The following is a 16,149-nucleotide window of genomic DNA, read 5'->3' on the forward strand; positions in this document are numbered from 1 at the left end:
GCTTGTTTCCAGGGGTTGCGACCACCCTGCAGGCCAGGAGCTGTGGTCGCACTTGCACATTACATTTGCATTCCCAAGGCTCCAGACACCAGAGAGGCCACTGCCTTTTCCTATAGTGTGCAAGCACGGCCACTGCTGCTGGATTGCAGGGTGGTCGTATCCCCTGCCATTTGAACAGAGTGCCGATCAGGCTCGTGCACACTGCTGCTCCATTCATTCAAACTCTATGGGTCTGCCAGAGATATCAGCAGTCCCATAGTGGAGACCACCACTCACGTCAAACTTGAGAAAAGGGGGCCCAGTGGTCGGACCCTGATTCCTCCACACACCCTTTAAAAGGGGTTTCCATCATGTGTGTCAGTATGATAGGCCATAAATACATAACTGCAAGGATGAAACACTGGGACCATCACTGATCACTGCACTTGACCTGATGTCATGTCGATTCGGATCCTGTCGACCAAGCTTTTCTCATACACACACGGGCACACCATACGGTCTAGGGTTCGACCACAGGACATGCTGAGAGTTGTAGTATTGCAACAGCTGGAGAGCCAATAACGGCCACTAAACTAGAAAGATAGACCAGACTACTTTAGGGAGGATAATAACTGACCTGGAACTACCTGCAAAAGTTGTAGTACCCTTTACAGCCACCAGGTGATGCACTAATACCTATGTATGTAAAATAATCAGGGACCACTTTTTGGGCTCTGTTCACAACTGGATCGCCGTTTCCATCATAAAACGCAAGGTGAGGGCGTCACGGCGATCTCTGCTGCGAAACCCATCAGGTGACTGAGGATGTCCGTACATTATTGCATTTATGGATATAATGGGTATAAAGTGCCGAAATATTCTGATATATGTTGCTATGAGCAGGCGTAGACTTGTGCCAAAATTTGTACCATTTCCCGGCCATAACCCATCTGGTAAATCAACTTTTAGCAGTGTGTGGCATCAAAAATGAAAAAAAAATGTATTCTTTTTTTTGACAACTTTTAAAGGGGTTCTCCGGGCTTATCCATTTTTTTTTTTCCTGCCTTCGCTTCCCTTCTCCAGCAGGAGACGGATCGTCACGAGTGATGTCACCGCCTCCTGCTGGAGAAAGCGTCGGCCGGCAGTCTTCACAGCGTACTAGGCTGAATGCTAGTGCGCATGTGCAGGACCGCCGGCCGCTCTCTGAAGTGTACAGGCTTCTATGTGAAGCCTGTACTGGCTCCTGCACAGCGCGATGTAAGCGCTGTGCAGCAGGAGTGACAGCATAGCGATCAGCCACAGTCAAAGGCTGATTGCTATGCTGGGGATCTCACTTGGGACGGCACTGTGGAATTGTGAATGGCACTGGGGCAATGAGGATGGCACATGGGGGGCACTGGATTTCACTGGGGCACAGTGGATGACACATAGGGGCAATGGATGGCACAAGGGGGGCAATTGATGGCAAAAAAGGGGCACTGCATGGCATAGTGGGCGTACTGGATGGTACTAGGGGGCATTGGATGGCACTAGGGGCACTGTGGATGTCTTTGTTATGGGTGCGGAGTATAAGTGATAGGGCTCGTGCACAGAACATTATCCGTTTTGCGGTCTGCAAGTCGTGGATCCACTAAATAAGGTTACTGTCCGTGTGCGATTCACATTTTTTTGCAGTCCTATTGAGTTCTATGGGTTTTAGATCTGCATTATGAGGACCAGAATAGGACATGTTCTATCTTTCACAGAACTGACATACGGATGTGGAGAGCACATGGACGTCATCAGTGTGTTTTCTACATCCGTGTGTCAGTTCCAGTAAAGACAGAACATGTCCTATTCTGGTCCTCAAAATGAGCTCCTCAATGGGACTGCAAAAAATATGAATTGCAAAATGGATACGGTCGTGTGCACTGGAGATAGTGAGGGCAGAGCCTGTGGACTGTCAGTGATGGGATTAGATACACAGCTCAGCAGGCTGTATCACACAGGACAGGATTAGATACACATGTGAGGGCAGAGCCTGTGGACGGTCAGTGATGGGATTAGATACACGGCTCAGCAGGCTGTATCACACAGGATAGGATTAGATACACATGAGGGCAGAGTCTGTGGATGGTCAGTGATAGGATTAGATACACGGCTCAGCAGGCTGTATCACACAGGATAGGATTAGATACACATGTGAGGGCAGAGCCTGTGGACGGTCAGTGATGGGATTAGATACACGGCTCAGCAGGCTGTATCACACAGGATAGGATTAGATACACATGAGGGCAGAGTCTGTGGATGGTCAGTGATAGGATTAGATACACGGCTCAGCAGGCTGTATCACACAGGATAGGATTAGATACACATGTGAGGGCAGAGCCTGTGGACGGTCAGTGATGGGATTAGATACACAGCTCAGCAGGCTGTATCACACAGGATAGGATTAGATACACATGAGGGCAGAGTCTGTGGATGGTCAGTGATAGGATTAGATACACGGCTCAGCAGGCTGTATCACACAGGACAGGATTAGATACACATGTGAGGGCAGAGCCTGTGGACGGTCAGTGATGGGATTAGATACACGGCTCAGCAGGCTGTATCACACAGGATAGGATTAGATACACATGTGAGGGCAGAGCCTGTGGACGGTCAGTGATGGGATTAGATACACAGCTTAGCAGGCTGTATCACACAGGATAGGATTAGATACACATGTAAGGGCAGAGCCTGTGGATGGTCAGTGATGGGATTAGATACACCGCCCAGCAGGCTGTATCACACAGGATAGGATTAGATACACATGTGAGGGCAGAGCCTGTGGACGGTCAGTGATAGGATTAGATACACGGCTCAGCAGGCTGTATCACACAGGATAGGATTAGATACACATGTGAGGGCAGAGCCTGTGGACGGTCAGTGATAGGATTAGATACACGGCTCAGCAGGCTGTATCACACAGGATAGGATTAGATACACATGTAAGGGCAGAGCCTGTGGACGGTCAGTGATGGGATTAGATACACGGCTCAGCAGGCTGTATCACACAGGATAGGATTAGATACACATGTAAGGGCAGAGCCTGTGGACGGTCAGTGATGGGATTAGATACACAGCTCAGCAGGCTGTATCACACAGGATAGGATTAGATACACATGTAAGGGCAGAGCCTGTGAACTTTCAGTGATGGGATTAGATACACAGCTCAGCAGGCTGTATCACATAGGATAGGATTAGATACACATGTGAGGGCAGAGCCTGTGGATGGTCAGTGATGGGATTAGATACACCGCCCAGCAGGCTGTATCACACAGGATAGGATTAGATACACATGTGAGGGCAGAGCCTGTGGATGGTCAGTGATGGGATTAGATACACCGCCCAGCAGGCTGTATCACACAGGATAGGATTAGATACACATGTCATGTGGATGGATGGTGAGGGGTGTTAGGAGCACATTAAAAAATTAGATTTTGGGACCGGACAACCTCTTTAAAACAAAATTTCCTCAGTGCCTAATGGAGTGTAAAATCCGCCAGTTTTAGAGATTCAGGCTGCTGCTCCGTCTTTTCCCCACCATGCTTTACAGTGCAGCACTGATCGTTCAGATTAACTACCAAACTACACAAAAACTATAAGAATTACAAAGCACCTGCCAAACACAAAATGAAAAGGAAAAATAATGACTAATAATGAATGAATAATCGCTGCCGCTTCTGATCGCACAATGTGTACACCGGCCGAACCACACGGCTAAAACTATAGGAGTTCTACCTCTGCATTTCACATGGATCAGACAGATCACGTGCTCCAAGCGTCTCCTCACCTAGCAACGGCTTCGGGGCGTTCCTTCAGTCTCTGTCAGCAAACATCCAATTACGATTCAGCTTACATTCCCGGAGGTTTCAGTGTTCGGCGTCGTGATAGGACGGAAGAACTGAGCGGAAAGCACGTGACAGGTGCGGGCGGAAGTGCATCTGAAAAAGCATGTGTGAGTAGAACAAGCCTGACAGTTCATTGACGAAAGTGACATTTGATACATTTGTTTCACTAAATAGCCGATACTTTGTATCAGTGTGGCGGAGGGCGTGATGTCTAGCGACAGCTCAGAGCAGAGTGAGGCTGCTCATGTCTCCCTGCACCCCGGGCATGCTGTGACTTAGTTGTGCCTCTGCAGGCTGAAAAATAGTTAACCTTTGGAAGTTGGAAAACTACATTTCCCAGCATGCCCTTACAGTTTTGGCAATCCCCCCCCCCCCCCCCCCCTTCTGTTATATGGCTGTAGAGATGCATACTATAAATAATGACCATGAAAGGGGTTGTCCAGGGTTAGAAAAACAATTGCATCTTCCAAAAGCAGTGCCACGTCTGTGCTCAGCCGATGTACAGCTGAGCTGCCATGCCGGACACAACCCATGGGCGGGCGCTGTGCTGTTTTTGGAAGCCGCCATTTTTTTCTACTCCTGGGCCAATAATATGTTTGATGTCATGTTCTCCTCTGGAGGAGCAGCGCTCTTCTGATCCAGAGTGAAACTTTGCATCTATGTCCAGCTTTAGGGCTCATGCACACGACTGTATGTATTTTGTGGCCCCGCAAAAAACGCATCTGCAAAAAATACGGATGACGACCGTGTGCATTCCGTATTTTGCGGAACGGAACAGCTGGCCCCTAATAGATCCTTGTCCGTGATGCGGACAATAATAAGACATGTTTTTTTGAGGAACGGAAATATAGACATACGGAAACGGAATGCACACTGAGTAACTTCCGTTTTTTTTTTTTGTTTTTTTTTGGGACCCATTGAAATGAATGGTTCTGCAAAAAAAAAAAAAACGGAACGGACATGGAAAGAAAATACGTTTGTGTGCATGAGCCCTTAAGGTGTCTAATCCACATGACAAATATTAAGAAAATTCTGCTTTTTTCTAGACTAACGGAGACGTATAGGGCCACCTCTCTAGATGAGGTTCTGTAAAGGCTTATCTGTAGGACCAAAATGGAGTCACAGCTGCTGGTGGCCCCGATTACTGCGCTGGAGTTTGTGGGTGATCATCTTCTGGCGGGTAAGCTCTTGTGGATATTTATATGTATGTGAAGCCAGAATCTAATTATATGTAGGTAAAACTAGGTCCTCTTACATCCAGTTCTTAAAAATTGTATTCAGCCGTATATGTTAGGATTTCTATCGTTAATATGCTTTCCCTTAGTCCCAGCAGCAGCACAACAATGGGGTAGGAGAGATGGAAACTTAATAATTAAACCCACCTAAAACAATGACACATTGCAACAATGTGAAAAAAGCATCTTTATTAAAATATTTAAAAACTGAAATAACAAGTATGGTAAATGGCAGACATTCACCCACATAAACACAAGGGGGCGCCATGCTTGGTCAGCAATAGTGCATCAAAACTGCTAAGGGCTCTTTCACACTTGCGTTGTCCGGATCCGTCGTGTACTCCATTTGCCGGAGGTGCCCGCCGGATCCGTAACACCACAATTGAACTGAAAGCATTTGAAGACGGATCCGTCTTCAAAATGCGTTCAGTGTTACTATGGCACCCAGGACGCTATTAAAGTCCTGGTTGCCATAGTAGTAGTGGGGAGCGGGGGAGCGGTATACTTACAGTCCGTGCGGCTCCCGGGGCGCTCCAGAATGACGTCAGAGCGCCCCATGCGCATGGATGACGTGATCCATGCGATCACGTCATCCATGCGCGTGGGGCGCCCTGACGTCACTCTGAAGCGCCCCGGGAGCCGCACGGACGGTAAGTATACTGCTCCCCCGCTCCCCACTACACTTTAACAATGGCAAACAGGACTTTAGCGTCCTGGCAGCCATGGTAACCATTCAGAAAAAGCTAAACGTCGGATCCGGTAATGCGCTGAAACGAGGTTTAGCTTAAGGCCGGATCCGGATTAATGCCTTTCAATGGGCATTAATCCCGGATCCGGCCTTGCGGCAAGTGTTCAGGATTTTTGGCCGGAGCAAAAAGCGCAGCATGCTGCGGTATTTTTTCCGGCCAAAAAACGTTCCGGTCCGGAACTGAAGACATCCTGATGCATCCTGAACGGATTTCTCTCCATTCAGAATGCATTGGGATAAAACTGATCAGGATTCTTCCGGCATAGAGCCCCGACGACGGAACTCTATGCCGGAAGAAAAGAACGCAAGTGTGAAAGAGCCCTAAGATTAGTATCAGATGTACTGAATAACATAAGCCTTACTAGTATGCAGTATATAGTGATGAGGAACGCCAGCAAGCAAGACGACTGCATGCAGGGCTCCCGCCTCATACTGCTCGCTGGTATTTTCACATCATTATATACATTCCATACTGATGTGATACTAGTCTTAGCAGTTTTGATGCATTATTTCTGACCAAGCATGGCGCCCCCTTGTGCTTCTGGGTGAATGTCTGCCATTTACTTGTTATTTAATTTTTAAAATATACAACGGTAATAAAGACGCATTTTTTCATGTTGTTGCAAGCTGTCATTGTTATTGTTTTAGGAGCTTTCAGTTTGTATTGTACACCTTGGTTGATTGCGATCAACAGGAAGCCAATTGTTTTTGGTGTTTCGCACCCTCCCTTACTCCCTTATAAAGTTGTATGATAACTACTCACTGAGGGTAAGGTATGAAGTAAAAAAAAGAATAGGGCGGGATATCTGTACTGATGTTAGGACTAATGGAAAACAGATTACAAATCCTAACTTCCCTTATATCCTACCTGCAGCACAACAATGGGCATAGATTAAGTAACCCCATCTGGAGGGTCCTCTTGTAGTACAGAATATAGGGTGGAGTATTTGACTCCTTTGTAGTGTAAGAGATGGTGTTTGATTGATTAAAGGGGTTAACCGACCCCTGAAATGCCCGGGCTCCTCACCCACAATGTGTTACCTCACTCCACGCCACCCGCGTCTCTTCTGAAGCCCGCATGGCCGCCGCTGCATCTCCACATGCGCAGATGTAAACATCCAGCGTCGGGGGGGCAGCCAGTAGCGGGCGGTGATGGGGACAAGCTGCACTAGAATCGCGGGTGACGCTAGGGAGGCTCCTCCCCGTCACTGCCTGCTGTTGGCTAACTGACCCCCCCCCGATGCGGGATAACCCCTTTAATTATTTACTTATTACATTTCCATCTGTCCTTCCAGATCACATGGGCAGAATTACCCCATTGTTGTGTTGCTGGTAAGACGTAAGAGAAACATGTTTATAGGATACCTGGGGGACAGCAAATGGATCTGCCATGTCAAGGTGGTTACCGTATATCCCACGCTCATAGAACCATTTCTTGGTGTACTACTGTGAATTGAGATTTGGGAATAAATAGGCTTAACACGACTTTGGTGCATTAAAAAAGTTTACTAAACTATGATAATGATGACCTACAGAGTAAAGTAAGTCTCAGTCACCAAAGCTGTGAACAAATGGGCCAGCTCCCCATCGATTAGCTCCCAATATAGCACCTGGCCGACGACCATATGACGATACAAACTGAGGTAGTGTAGCAAGACACATCTTACCCTGATGAAGTCTTCAATGGAGCTGAGTGCTTTGTTACATGCTGGATGTTTTCTAGCTTCCTTGCCCCCCCCCCTAAAAGTCTTCAGTACGCATGTAGGCCCCTTTCACACGGGCGAGTATTCCGCTCGGATGCGATGCGTGAGGTGAACGCATTGCACCCGCACTGAATCCCGACCCATTCATTTCTATGGGGCTGTTCACATGAGCGGTGATTTTCACGCATCACTTGTGCGTTGCGTGAAAATCGCAGCATGCTCTATAGTCTGTGTTTTTCACGTAACGCAGGCCCCATAGAAATGAATGGGGTTGCGTGAAAATCGCAAGCATCCGCAAGCAAGTGCAGATGCGGTGCGATTTTCACGCAAAGTTGCTAGGAGACGATCGGGATGGAGACCCGATCATTATTATTTTCCCTTATAACATGGTTATAAGGGAAAATAATAGCATTCTGAATACAGAATGCATAGTACAATAGCGCTGGAGGGGTTAAAAAAAAAATAATTTAACTCACCTTAATCCACTTGATCGCGCAGCCCGGGTTCTCTTCTCACACAGCAAAGAAAGAAGACAGAAGAGATGCCGGCTGCGCGATCAAGTGGATTAAGGTGAGTTAAATTATTATTTCTTTATTTTTTTAACCCCTCCAGCGCTATTTTACTATGCAGTCTGTATTCAGAATGCTATTATTTCCCCTTATAATCATGTTATAAGGGAAAATATTACAATCTACAAAACACTGATCCCAAGCCCGAACTTCTGTGAAGAAGTTCGGGTTTGGGTACCAAACATACCGATTTTTCTCACGCGAGTGCAAAACGCATTACAATGTTTTGCACCCGCGCTGAAAAATGTTCCCGCAACGCACCCGCACATTTTCCCGCAACGCCCGTGTGAAAGAGGCCGTAGAGTTACTTCAGACTTCAGGAACACGGCCAGGTACCAGGTACCACTAACCACCCACAAAACAAGGAATCAAAGGGGTTAGCACCTTGGTACACACTTGGTTATATGTGTTTCTGGAAAAGCTACAGTAGGTGATCACATAAAGGGTTGCCATTGCAGATCATACAGCTTTCCCAGAGTCCTAGACATTTTAGCAACTCCTATGTTGCTACATAATGTGACAGGTCTGCTAATCAAGGTCCAAAAAGCTGGGATACAACCCTATGTGAGAGGAAATAACAACCATGCAAGACTGCATTACTGTGTGTTTTATCTTCTAGGTGAAGGCCCTAATCTGACAGTTTATAGCTTAAGAAGCAGCGGTTTCCCATCATTGAGGCTCAAGGAGAACGTCCTTGCAGGTTACACCATTCATGGGATAAAGACTTCCACTTCAGAAGACTCAGACTCCTCTATCTTGTGTGTGTTTGGAAGTAAGGGTCTAATCGTGCTGAATTTCAACAGCGGAGAAGTAAGCCTGTCCAAAGTCTGTCAGCTTCGAGAGTTGCATGACTGGATATGGGACGTTCAGTGGCTTGGAGATGACTCACAGTCTGCTGCTTACCTTGGCGTAGCTTTGGGCCACAATTCTGTAGCTTACTATGATTATAGGGAAGGAAAAGTCCTGAAGGAAATCCACTGCTCAGAAAAATGCATCTTGTACTCTGCTCATTTTGTGGGAAGAACCTGGGAAGAGCTCACTCTGATCTCTGGGACGGTCTTCAACCAGCTCGTCATATGGGGAATGTCTGATCAAACCAATGAAGAAGGGAGAGTAGAGCCTCGCAGGAGAATAAGCGGGCACAATGGCGTCATTTTCAGCATATCTTATGAATTGCAGGGGGGTATTTTAGCTTCGGCCTCCGACGATCGCAGCCTTAGGGTGTGGAACGTGGGCAGTCTTCTTGACCGCGATCCAGAGGTCCAGTGTCTTCTCGTGTTGTACGGGCACCAAGCGAGAGTGTGGTCGGTCAGAGTTTTCCCAGACAACATCATCAGTATCGGTGAAGACTCTGCTTGTATTGTGTGGAACTACAGTGGCGACATTATCCATAACTTTAAAGGCCACAAAGGTCGGGGCATCAGAGCTGTTGCCGTCCAGGACCAACTTGGTTTGGTGGCGACGGGTGGAGCAGATGCTGGTATACGACTCTGGCAAATTAAAGAAAAGTCTTCCTCCTCTACCAACCTTCTGAACCTACATTTTGATGGCTCTAAGAACATTGGGGTCCCGAAGGCAATCATGTTAGCGGATATCAGTTGTCTTGTTGTAATGACGGACTTGGGCTATATATACACTTATAATTTTACCAGTAAGCAATGGTCCTTGGTTCTGGAGGATAAGAATTATAAATCGTATGGTCTCCTAGAGGTGGTCAGATTGGCTAAGTCCACCCTGTGTGCCATCGGTAACATAACTGGCAGCGTTAAGATCTTCTCACTTTCATCTGCTCCCTCTTGCAAGGAGTTGAAGCACCATGAAGGTAAAGTGCACAGCCTGACTTGGGTTGCCTCATCATCAGACACCTGTAGCCTGTTTTCTTCTGGTCCTAATGGAGTCCTTGTTTGGCTTGAAGTCACATGTGTGTCTGGAGATATCGCATCTGTCACTGAGAAGAGTAGGTTTCTTCTACCCACCTGCAAGCAGAGATGGCATACTAGCATAACATTTGTGCCTGAAGAAGGTTTGATTGTATGTGGTGACCGCAGAGGTTCACTGGTGCTGTTTCCAGTCAAGGACAGATCTTCACAGAATGCCAACAACCCTCAAACATCTAACATTTCCAGCCCACAAGGGCAAGAAGAAGAACCGGTCCATGTTCTTTTTGGCCTTCATGGTAAATTAGGTGTCACATCAGTGGCTTATCATAATAACTTTGTGTACAGCAGTGGTCGAGATGGGTTTTACCGCCAGTTGAAGTTGGAAGGGCGCCAGTTGGTCATGCTCCGCAAACTCAAGTCTTGTAAAGGGATGGAGTGGATTGAAAGTGTGTCTTTCACACCCGATGGAGACGTATACGTCCTTGGTTTCCACTCCACTGACTTTGTGGTGTGGAGTACGAGAACTAATGAGAAACGTCTCTGCATCCCTTGCGGTGGAGGACACAGATCTTGGAGCTACAGGACAGAAGGTCCATTGGAAGTGTTTGCCTTTATTAAATCTGGTGATGTGTTCGCCTACCAAAGCCAACCGGCTGAACGAATCCAGAATGTGTTAAAGGAACCTTTGCATGGCAGAGAACTGACTTGTGTTAAGTATGGTGGAACGGTTATGACTTCCAGCCAGGAACATCTTGGCATCCTTATTACAAGCAGTGAAGACACCACCGTTAATATTTGGGCCTTCAATGAAAATTCTAAACACCTTAATTGCCTTTCTACCCTAAGTGACCATCTCTCCAGTGTGAAAACTTTGGCTTTAGCCAGGACCACACATCAAGATGGTGTCCTCTCGACTCTGCTCTTCACTGCAGGGGGTAGGGCTCAGATTGAGGTTTATCGGTTGTGGATCCAAGCAGAGGAGGTTAATGGCAGCCTTACGTGTCAAGTCATCCACTTGGCTTCCCATCGACTGGATGAACACTGGGATAGAATCAGGAATAAACACAGGATGCTGAAGATGGACCCAGAAACCAGGTAACTGTCTGGTAACGGGGGAATCATCCTAAGTTAGAGGGTCTGTCACCTGCACAGGTGGCAGGAGCTATCCATATATACTTACAGTAAATGAAACAACTTGCCTGCTCATGTGTCCTCCTTGAGAGCTATGGATACATGTGCCACAGACTATGTTACCATAAGGGGTTGTCTCATCTTGCTGTTAGGTAGACAGAGGGAGGAGACCCCCTTTGTGACCACTGCAGTTCTCGCACGATGCAATCGAGGATGCCAATGGGTTTCATTTACACCCAACAAGTGTCTAGTCTCTTGATGGATAGGGGAGGGTATCCTTTACTTGCATGGGTGCCAACAGGCTCTTAAAGGGGTTGCCTCATCTTGCTGTTACGAAGGTGAGTCCCGAACAACCAGCCAGCCGGGATACAGCAGAACGCACAAGCTGCAGAAGGTGAACAATGTAGGACGGCAAGCTATGCAGTTTCCCTAAGGGCTCATGCACACAACCATATTTTTTTCTCTTTCTGTTCCGCTTGGGGAACCATTCACTTCAATGGGTCCGCAAAAAAATGGAAATGACTCAGTGTGCATTCTTTTTCCGTATGTCCTCATGTCTGTTCCGCAAACAAATAGAACATGTCCTATTCCTGTGCGTTTTGCAGACAAGAACAGGCATTGGTACAATGAATTGCAATACGGATATCGCAGACGTCATCCGTGTTTTGCGGACTGCAAAATACATATGGTCATGTGGAAACGGCTTGCTGTGCCACACTGTTTCTGTAGTTCCCATGCACTGCAATTGGAGCTACTGCAACAGACAGCGCCGGTACACTTTGCTGTTTCCCCGCCGGATCGGGACCGTTTCTCATCTCACGTTTGTAACCGTAAGAATAACTAGAACAGACAGCGCAACATAGGAAGGACCGCAAAGGAAGAAGGTAAGTGAGAGGATGACCAAAGCCGCTCACCTTCTAATGTTGTGCTGTGGGCACAACACCACCAAGGGCCTTTGAAAATGCCTGCGAGCAGCCAGGGGGTCCCTTCAGATGCCGGTTGGGTCGAAGATGCAAGGAGAAGAACAGCAGGATCTCCAGAACGGCAGGAAACAGGGAGGTTGTGCCTTTCTGGAGTTCCTACTGTTCTTTTCCTTGCACCTTTGTAACAACCCCTTTAAGAGCCTGTTGACATGCATGCAAGTACAGGACCCATCAAGAGACCAGACGCTTGTTGCATCATGGGAGCACTGCAGGGGTGACAAAGGGGGCGCTTCCTCCCTCTATCAACTGCTTAGATGCTGTGGCATCTGAGGGGTTAAACAGCCAGGATCTAAATTATCTGTCATAGCAGCAGCACAGTAAATGTACAGCAGGTGACGCCGAGGGGTTATTATGTAAAAAGTTTTTTTTTTTTTAATGCCTTGTTTCATGGCTTCTATTGTCTTTTTGCCAGATACATGTCAGTCTCCACAGTGGATGAGATTCCAGAGAGCGTGAAGCCTGCGTCCTGCGTGTATCTCGCCGCTGCCTGTAGTGATGGATCTGTAAGGTGTGAATTATATTAATGTCACCAGACAAACCCTGTAATGTGTACCTGTGGTCACCACTAGAGGGAGCTCACTGAAGACACATTTATTATTAGTGAGCTCCACCTAGTGGTGAGGGCAGGATGTTATCCTTCATCCAAGTGTCTAGCAGTGAATTTAAACCCACAACAATTCGCCTATTTTGGGCTTTAAAGATCTGGTGAGGTTTTTTATTTTTTTTCATCCTCGCATTCCAAAAGCAATACTTTTTTTTAAAATTTTAAAATTTTATTTTGCCTAGTAGGCATATTTATACAATGCAGACCAGGGGGGCCATTGTTAAGCTGCCATAGCAACTATTGGCACCCATTTTGGGGGATGGGAACATGGTGTGACAGAGTGAGCCCCCTCACTGTCCAGCCAATCAGATGCCAAAGTCACTATCAACTGTAGCATCTAAGGCATTCTAGTGCCTGGATCGAATTATCTTGAATCACTGTGGTAACTATGTAACATTCGTATATCTTATATACTGTGAGAGGTTCCCTTTAAATATTCAGTCCACTATAAGATGCCCTAACAAAATGAAAGGGAGGTTTTATTTTAAAAAAATTGCTTCTGCGCGGGATTGGCCATCTGATTGGCTAAGACCTGTAACCTGTCGTGCGTCTACATTTTGAGACCCCTGACCGGAGCATCGGGGGGCTGTTTTGAACCCAGTATATCAGACTGTTCATTGACGCCATGTTGATTAGTTTACTTGGTGGTTTTTATGTCTCTGTAGATTCTTTGCGATGAGTAAGCGTTCCCGGCAGATGATATTGGTAGCGGAGTCCTTTTACCACCAGCGCTGTGTACTGAAAGTCGAGACCTTTGTCCACACTTCCGGCAAAGATTCAAGGTAAAACTCCGGAAAAATGTTAAATAGTGTGCCACAGACCAATGTATACTCGACTTTAAGGGGTTAACGCATCTGGAAGCACCAGGACTGCCTACTGAATTCCCTGACGATCAGCGATCGCCCTATACGCTTCTCCTGCAGCGGCCACTACAGGAGAAATGTGGTATTACGCGACCTCCAGTGAAATGAATAGGCGATCGTGTCATTGAGTCCTCCAGAGTGGTAGTCCCTCTTTACAGCGGTTCTTGGTTCTGTCTGATAAGAGGGGGCCCCCTTTATGATGTCCATATACTCTATTAGGGCTGACCACTCTTTTTAAATCTCATTTTTTTCAAGATGTTCGATAGGACAGAACGTTCGGGAGTCGTTACTACACAGATAAGAGTATTTGGTATTCAGGAAACGGGGAAAGCTGAGTGACACCCCCTGTGGGAAATGTAATGGTGACCATATTGGTTGTGTCATGTGATGCATTTGTACCTTTGCTATAGGCTGACACTGGATGAATACGATTCTTCTTTATTTCAGAGTCATGCTGTGCAGTGCCGCTACTGATGGTCGCATTGCCTTATGGGATATAACTGCTACAGTATCCCATGCCGATAGGCTGCTGGAGAAGGGGCATCCAGATTGTCCTCTGCCGGGTAAGTCTGTAGGTGATGCTTGATTTGTGGCCATCACTAGCATTAAAGGGGGTTGTGCAGGATTAGATAAAGATGGCTGCCTTCTTCCACAAACAGCGCCACACCTGTCCACAGGATGTGCGTGGTACTCACCCCATTCACTTTAATGAAGTCGAGCTGCAATTCCAGACGCGGCCCATGGACTAATGTGGCACTGTTTGCCGACGCCTTTAAGATGCTGCATGCTGCCCCTTAACAGTGTTTTATAAATAAAACCTATTGTTATAAAATAACAAAGGAAGTCACTAAGAATCATAACGTGTTGTTTCTGTTTTGCATAATTTTTTTATGCAGCCTGCAGTATAAAGCATGGAGTTTTTTTGTTTTTATATCACGTTAGATCTTCATAGAATAGCAGACTGTAAAGACATTGGTGACTTAAGTGGTTCCTGTCTCTGGGCAGGGGCTGTATTGTCTCTTGAAGAGGGCGGTTAGTAGCAGTGTCATCCTAGTGCACACTCCAGCACGTTAGTACCGGTGCACACTGAAGAGGCTCATGACACATTAATTAAGTGCTGAGTGATGTGCCCGGGGTTACAACAAAAGAGAACATTTGAAACCGTGGTACGTAACATGTCTGTGATGAGGAGGGTTCTGTGCCTCCGTCTTGTGCTTCATGTCTGACCCCCAATATCTAGTGCAGGGCTGGCCAACCTGCGGCTCTCCAGCTGTTGTAAAACTACAATTCCCACCATGCCCTGCTGTAGGCTGATAGTTGTAGTTTTGCAACAGCTGGAGAGCCGCAGGTTGGCCTGCCCTGATCTAGTGTAACATATAAAAAAAAGGGGTTCTCCACTTTGGACAATCTACTTGTTAAAAGCATCAATTGACAATAACCTGGTGGCAAAGTGTAATCTGTAGGGAGACCTGGCAGTAAGTGTTCAGTTTTCCTGCAGCGCCTCCCCAGGTGAAATGGAGCATTACACATTGCCCATTGCAAGCCTGTGTAATGCAGGACAGGACAGGTCCTCCACAGGGAGAGACACTCTTTGTACCCACTCTCTGATGAAGAGAAGAGGATCCTGAACTGAAAATTGTTTTCTATTCTGAACAAAACCTTGAAGAAACAAAAAAATAAAATAAAAAAAGATACAAATGATAAAAGGTATAGTAGTAATAAAAAAAGGAAAAAAGAGATTATCTGCAGGGAATTGATGTCCCTGGAGTCCCAGTGCATAATTTATAAAAGTCCCCCTGACTATTATATCTAGGGAGGAGCATGACACAGGAATAAAAAAACAAAAAACACTTGTGTCATGCTCCGCCCACTCAGGATAATACAGTGTTTAAGTGAAATAATTGAAATAAATTATTCAGTACATTGTTTAAGAAGAAACCAAGGGCTAAAGAATGGATGAGACTAATGAGGCTTCTGCTCCTTGCAGATCTGGGACCTGTTTGCTTTACGGTCTCCGCTCACCAGTGTGGGGTCAACAGTCTCTGCGTCCAGATGACTATGGATGGGCAATACTTGGTCGCCAGTGGAGGAGATGACAATTCCATCTCCGTGTGTTGGTTAACATTGGACCATACATCTCAGGAGGATCCAAGAGGAGCCGTCCAACTTCTCCGGTCAGTCTCCGTCAACTCCGCGCACGCGGCACATGTCACCGGCCTGCGCATCCTCGGAGATGACCTCTTGGTATCTGTGTCTGTGGATCAGCGTCTGTCTCTTTGGAGTCTTGGGGAGAACGGACTTCAGCACGTGGCCACCAGATTCTGTCACGTGGCCGATGTGTCCGGGTTGGACTGTTGGACTCATGATAAAGGACATCTATGTGTGATCTGCGGGCAAGGACTGGAGATTGTGAAGTGGGAGCAATAAATATCCTGAAAATGTACTGAGATTATGTTTCTAAAATATATGTAATCTACAAAAAACGAAAGTTATATTTATAAGGTGTGTTTGTACATTAAACCAGAATCAAGAGCGAAGACATTTACATAACTAACTCATCACATGTGTATTTCTTACCACAG

At 46.6% G+C, this 16,149-nt stretch overlaps 1 protein-coding gene across 2 annotated transcripts in view; it reads left to right on the plus strand.

The window, feature by feature from the left end:
* Positions 1-3,916: 3,916 nt before the first annotated feature.
* WDR6 (WD repeat domain 6) overlaps positions 3,917-16,149 on the plus strand; it is a 31,138-nt gene continuing 18,905 nt past the window's right edge. Inside the window, exons 1-7 of one of the 2 annotated variants that reach the window (XM_040408671.1) lie at positions 3,917-3,958; positions 4,898-5,031; positions 8,726-11,081; positions 12,513-12,608; positions 13,370-13,486; positions 14,015-14,130; positions 15,555-16,093. In XM_040408671.1, coding sequence (XP_040264605.1) covers positions 4,965-5,031; positions 8,726-11,081; positions 12,513-12,608; positions 13,370-13,486; positions 14,015-14,130; positions 15,555-15,994 — 3,192 coding nt within the window. In that variant the 5' untranslated portion in view covers positions 3,917-3,958; positions 4,898-4,964 and the 3' untranslated portion in view covers positions 15,995-16,093. Of the gene's footprint in view, positions 3,959-4,897; positions 5,032-8,725; positions 11,082-12,512; positions 12,609-13,369; positions 13,487-14,014; positions 14,131-15,554; positions 16,094-16,149 lie in introns of those variants that run through there. The other variant, XM_040408672.1, reaches the window with a different exon arrangement.

Source organism: Bufo bufo, chromosome 9 (genome assembly GCF_905171765.1).
Source record: "Bufo bufo chromosome 9, aBufBuf1.1, whole genome shotgun sequence".
In the NCBI taxonomy this organism is placed as follows: Eukaryota; Metazoa; Chordata; class Amphibia; order Anura; family Bufonidae; genus Bufo; species Bufo bufo.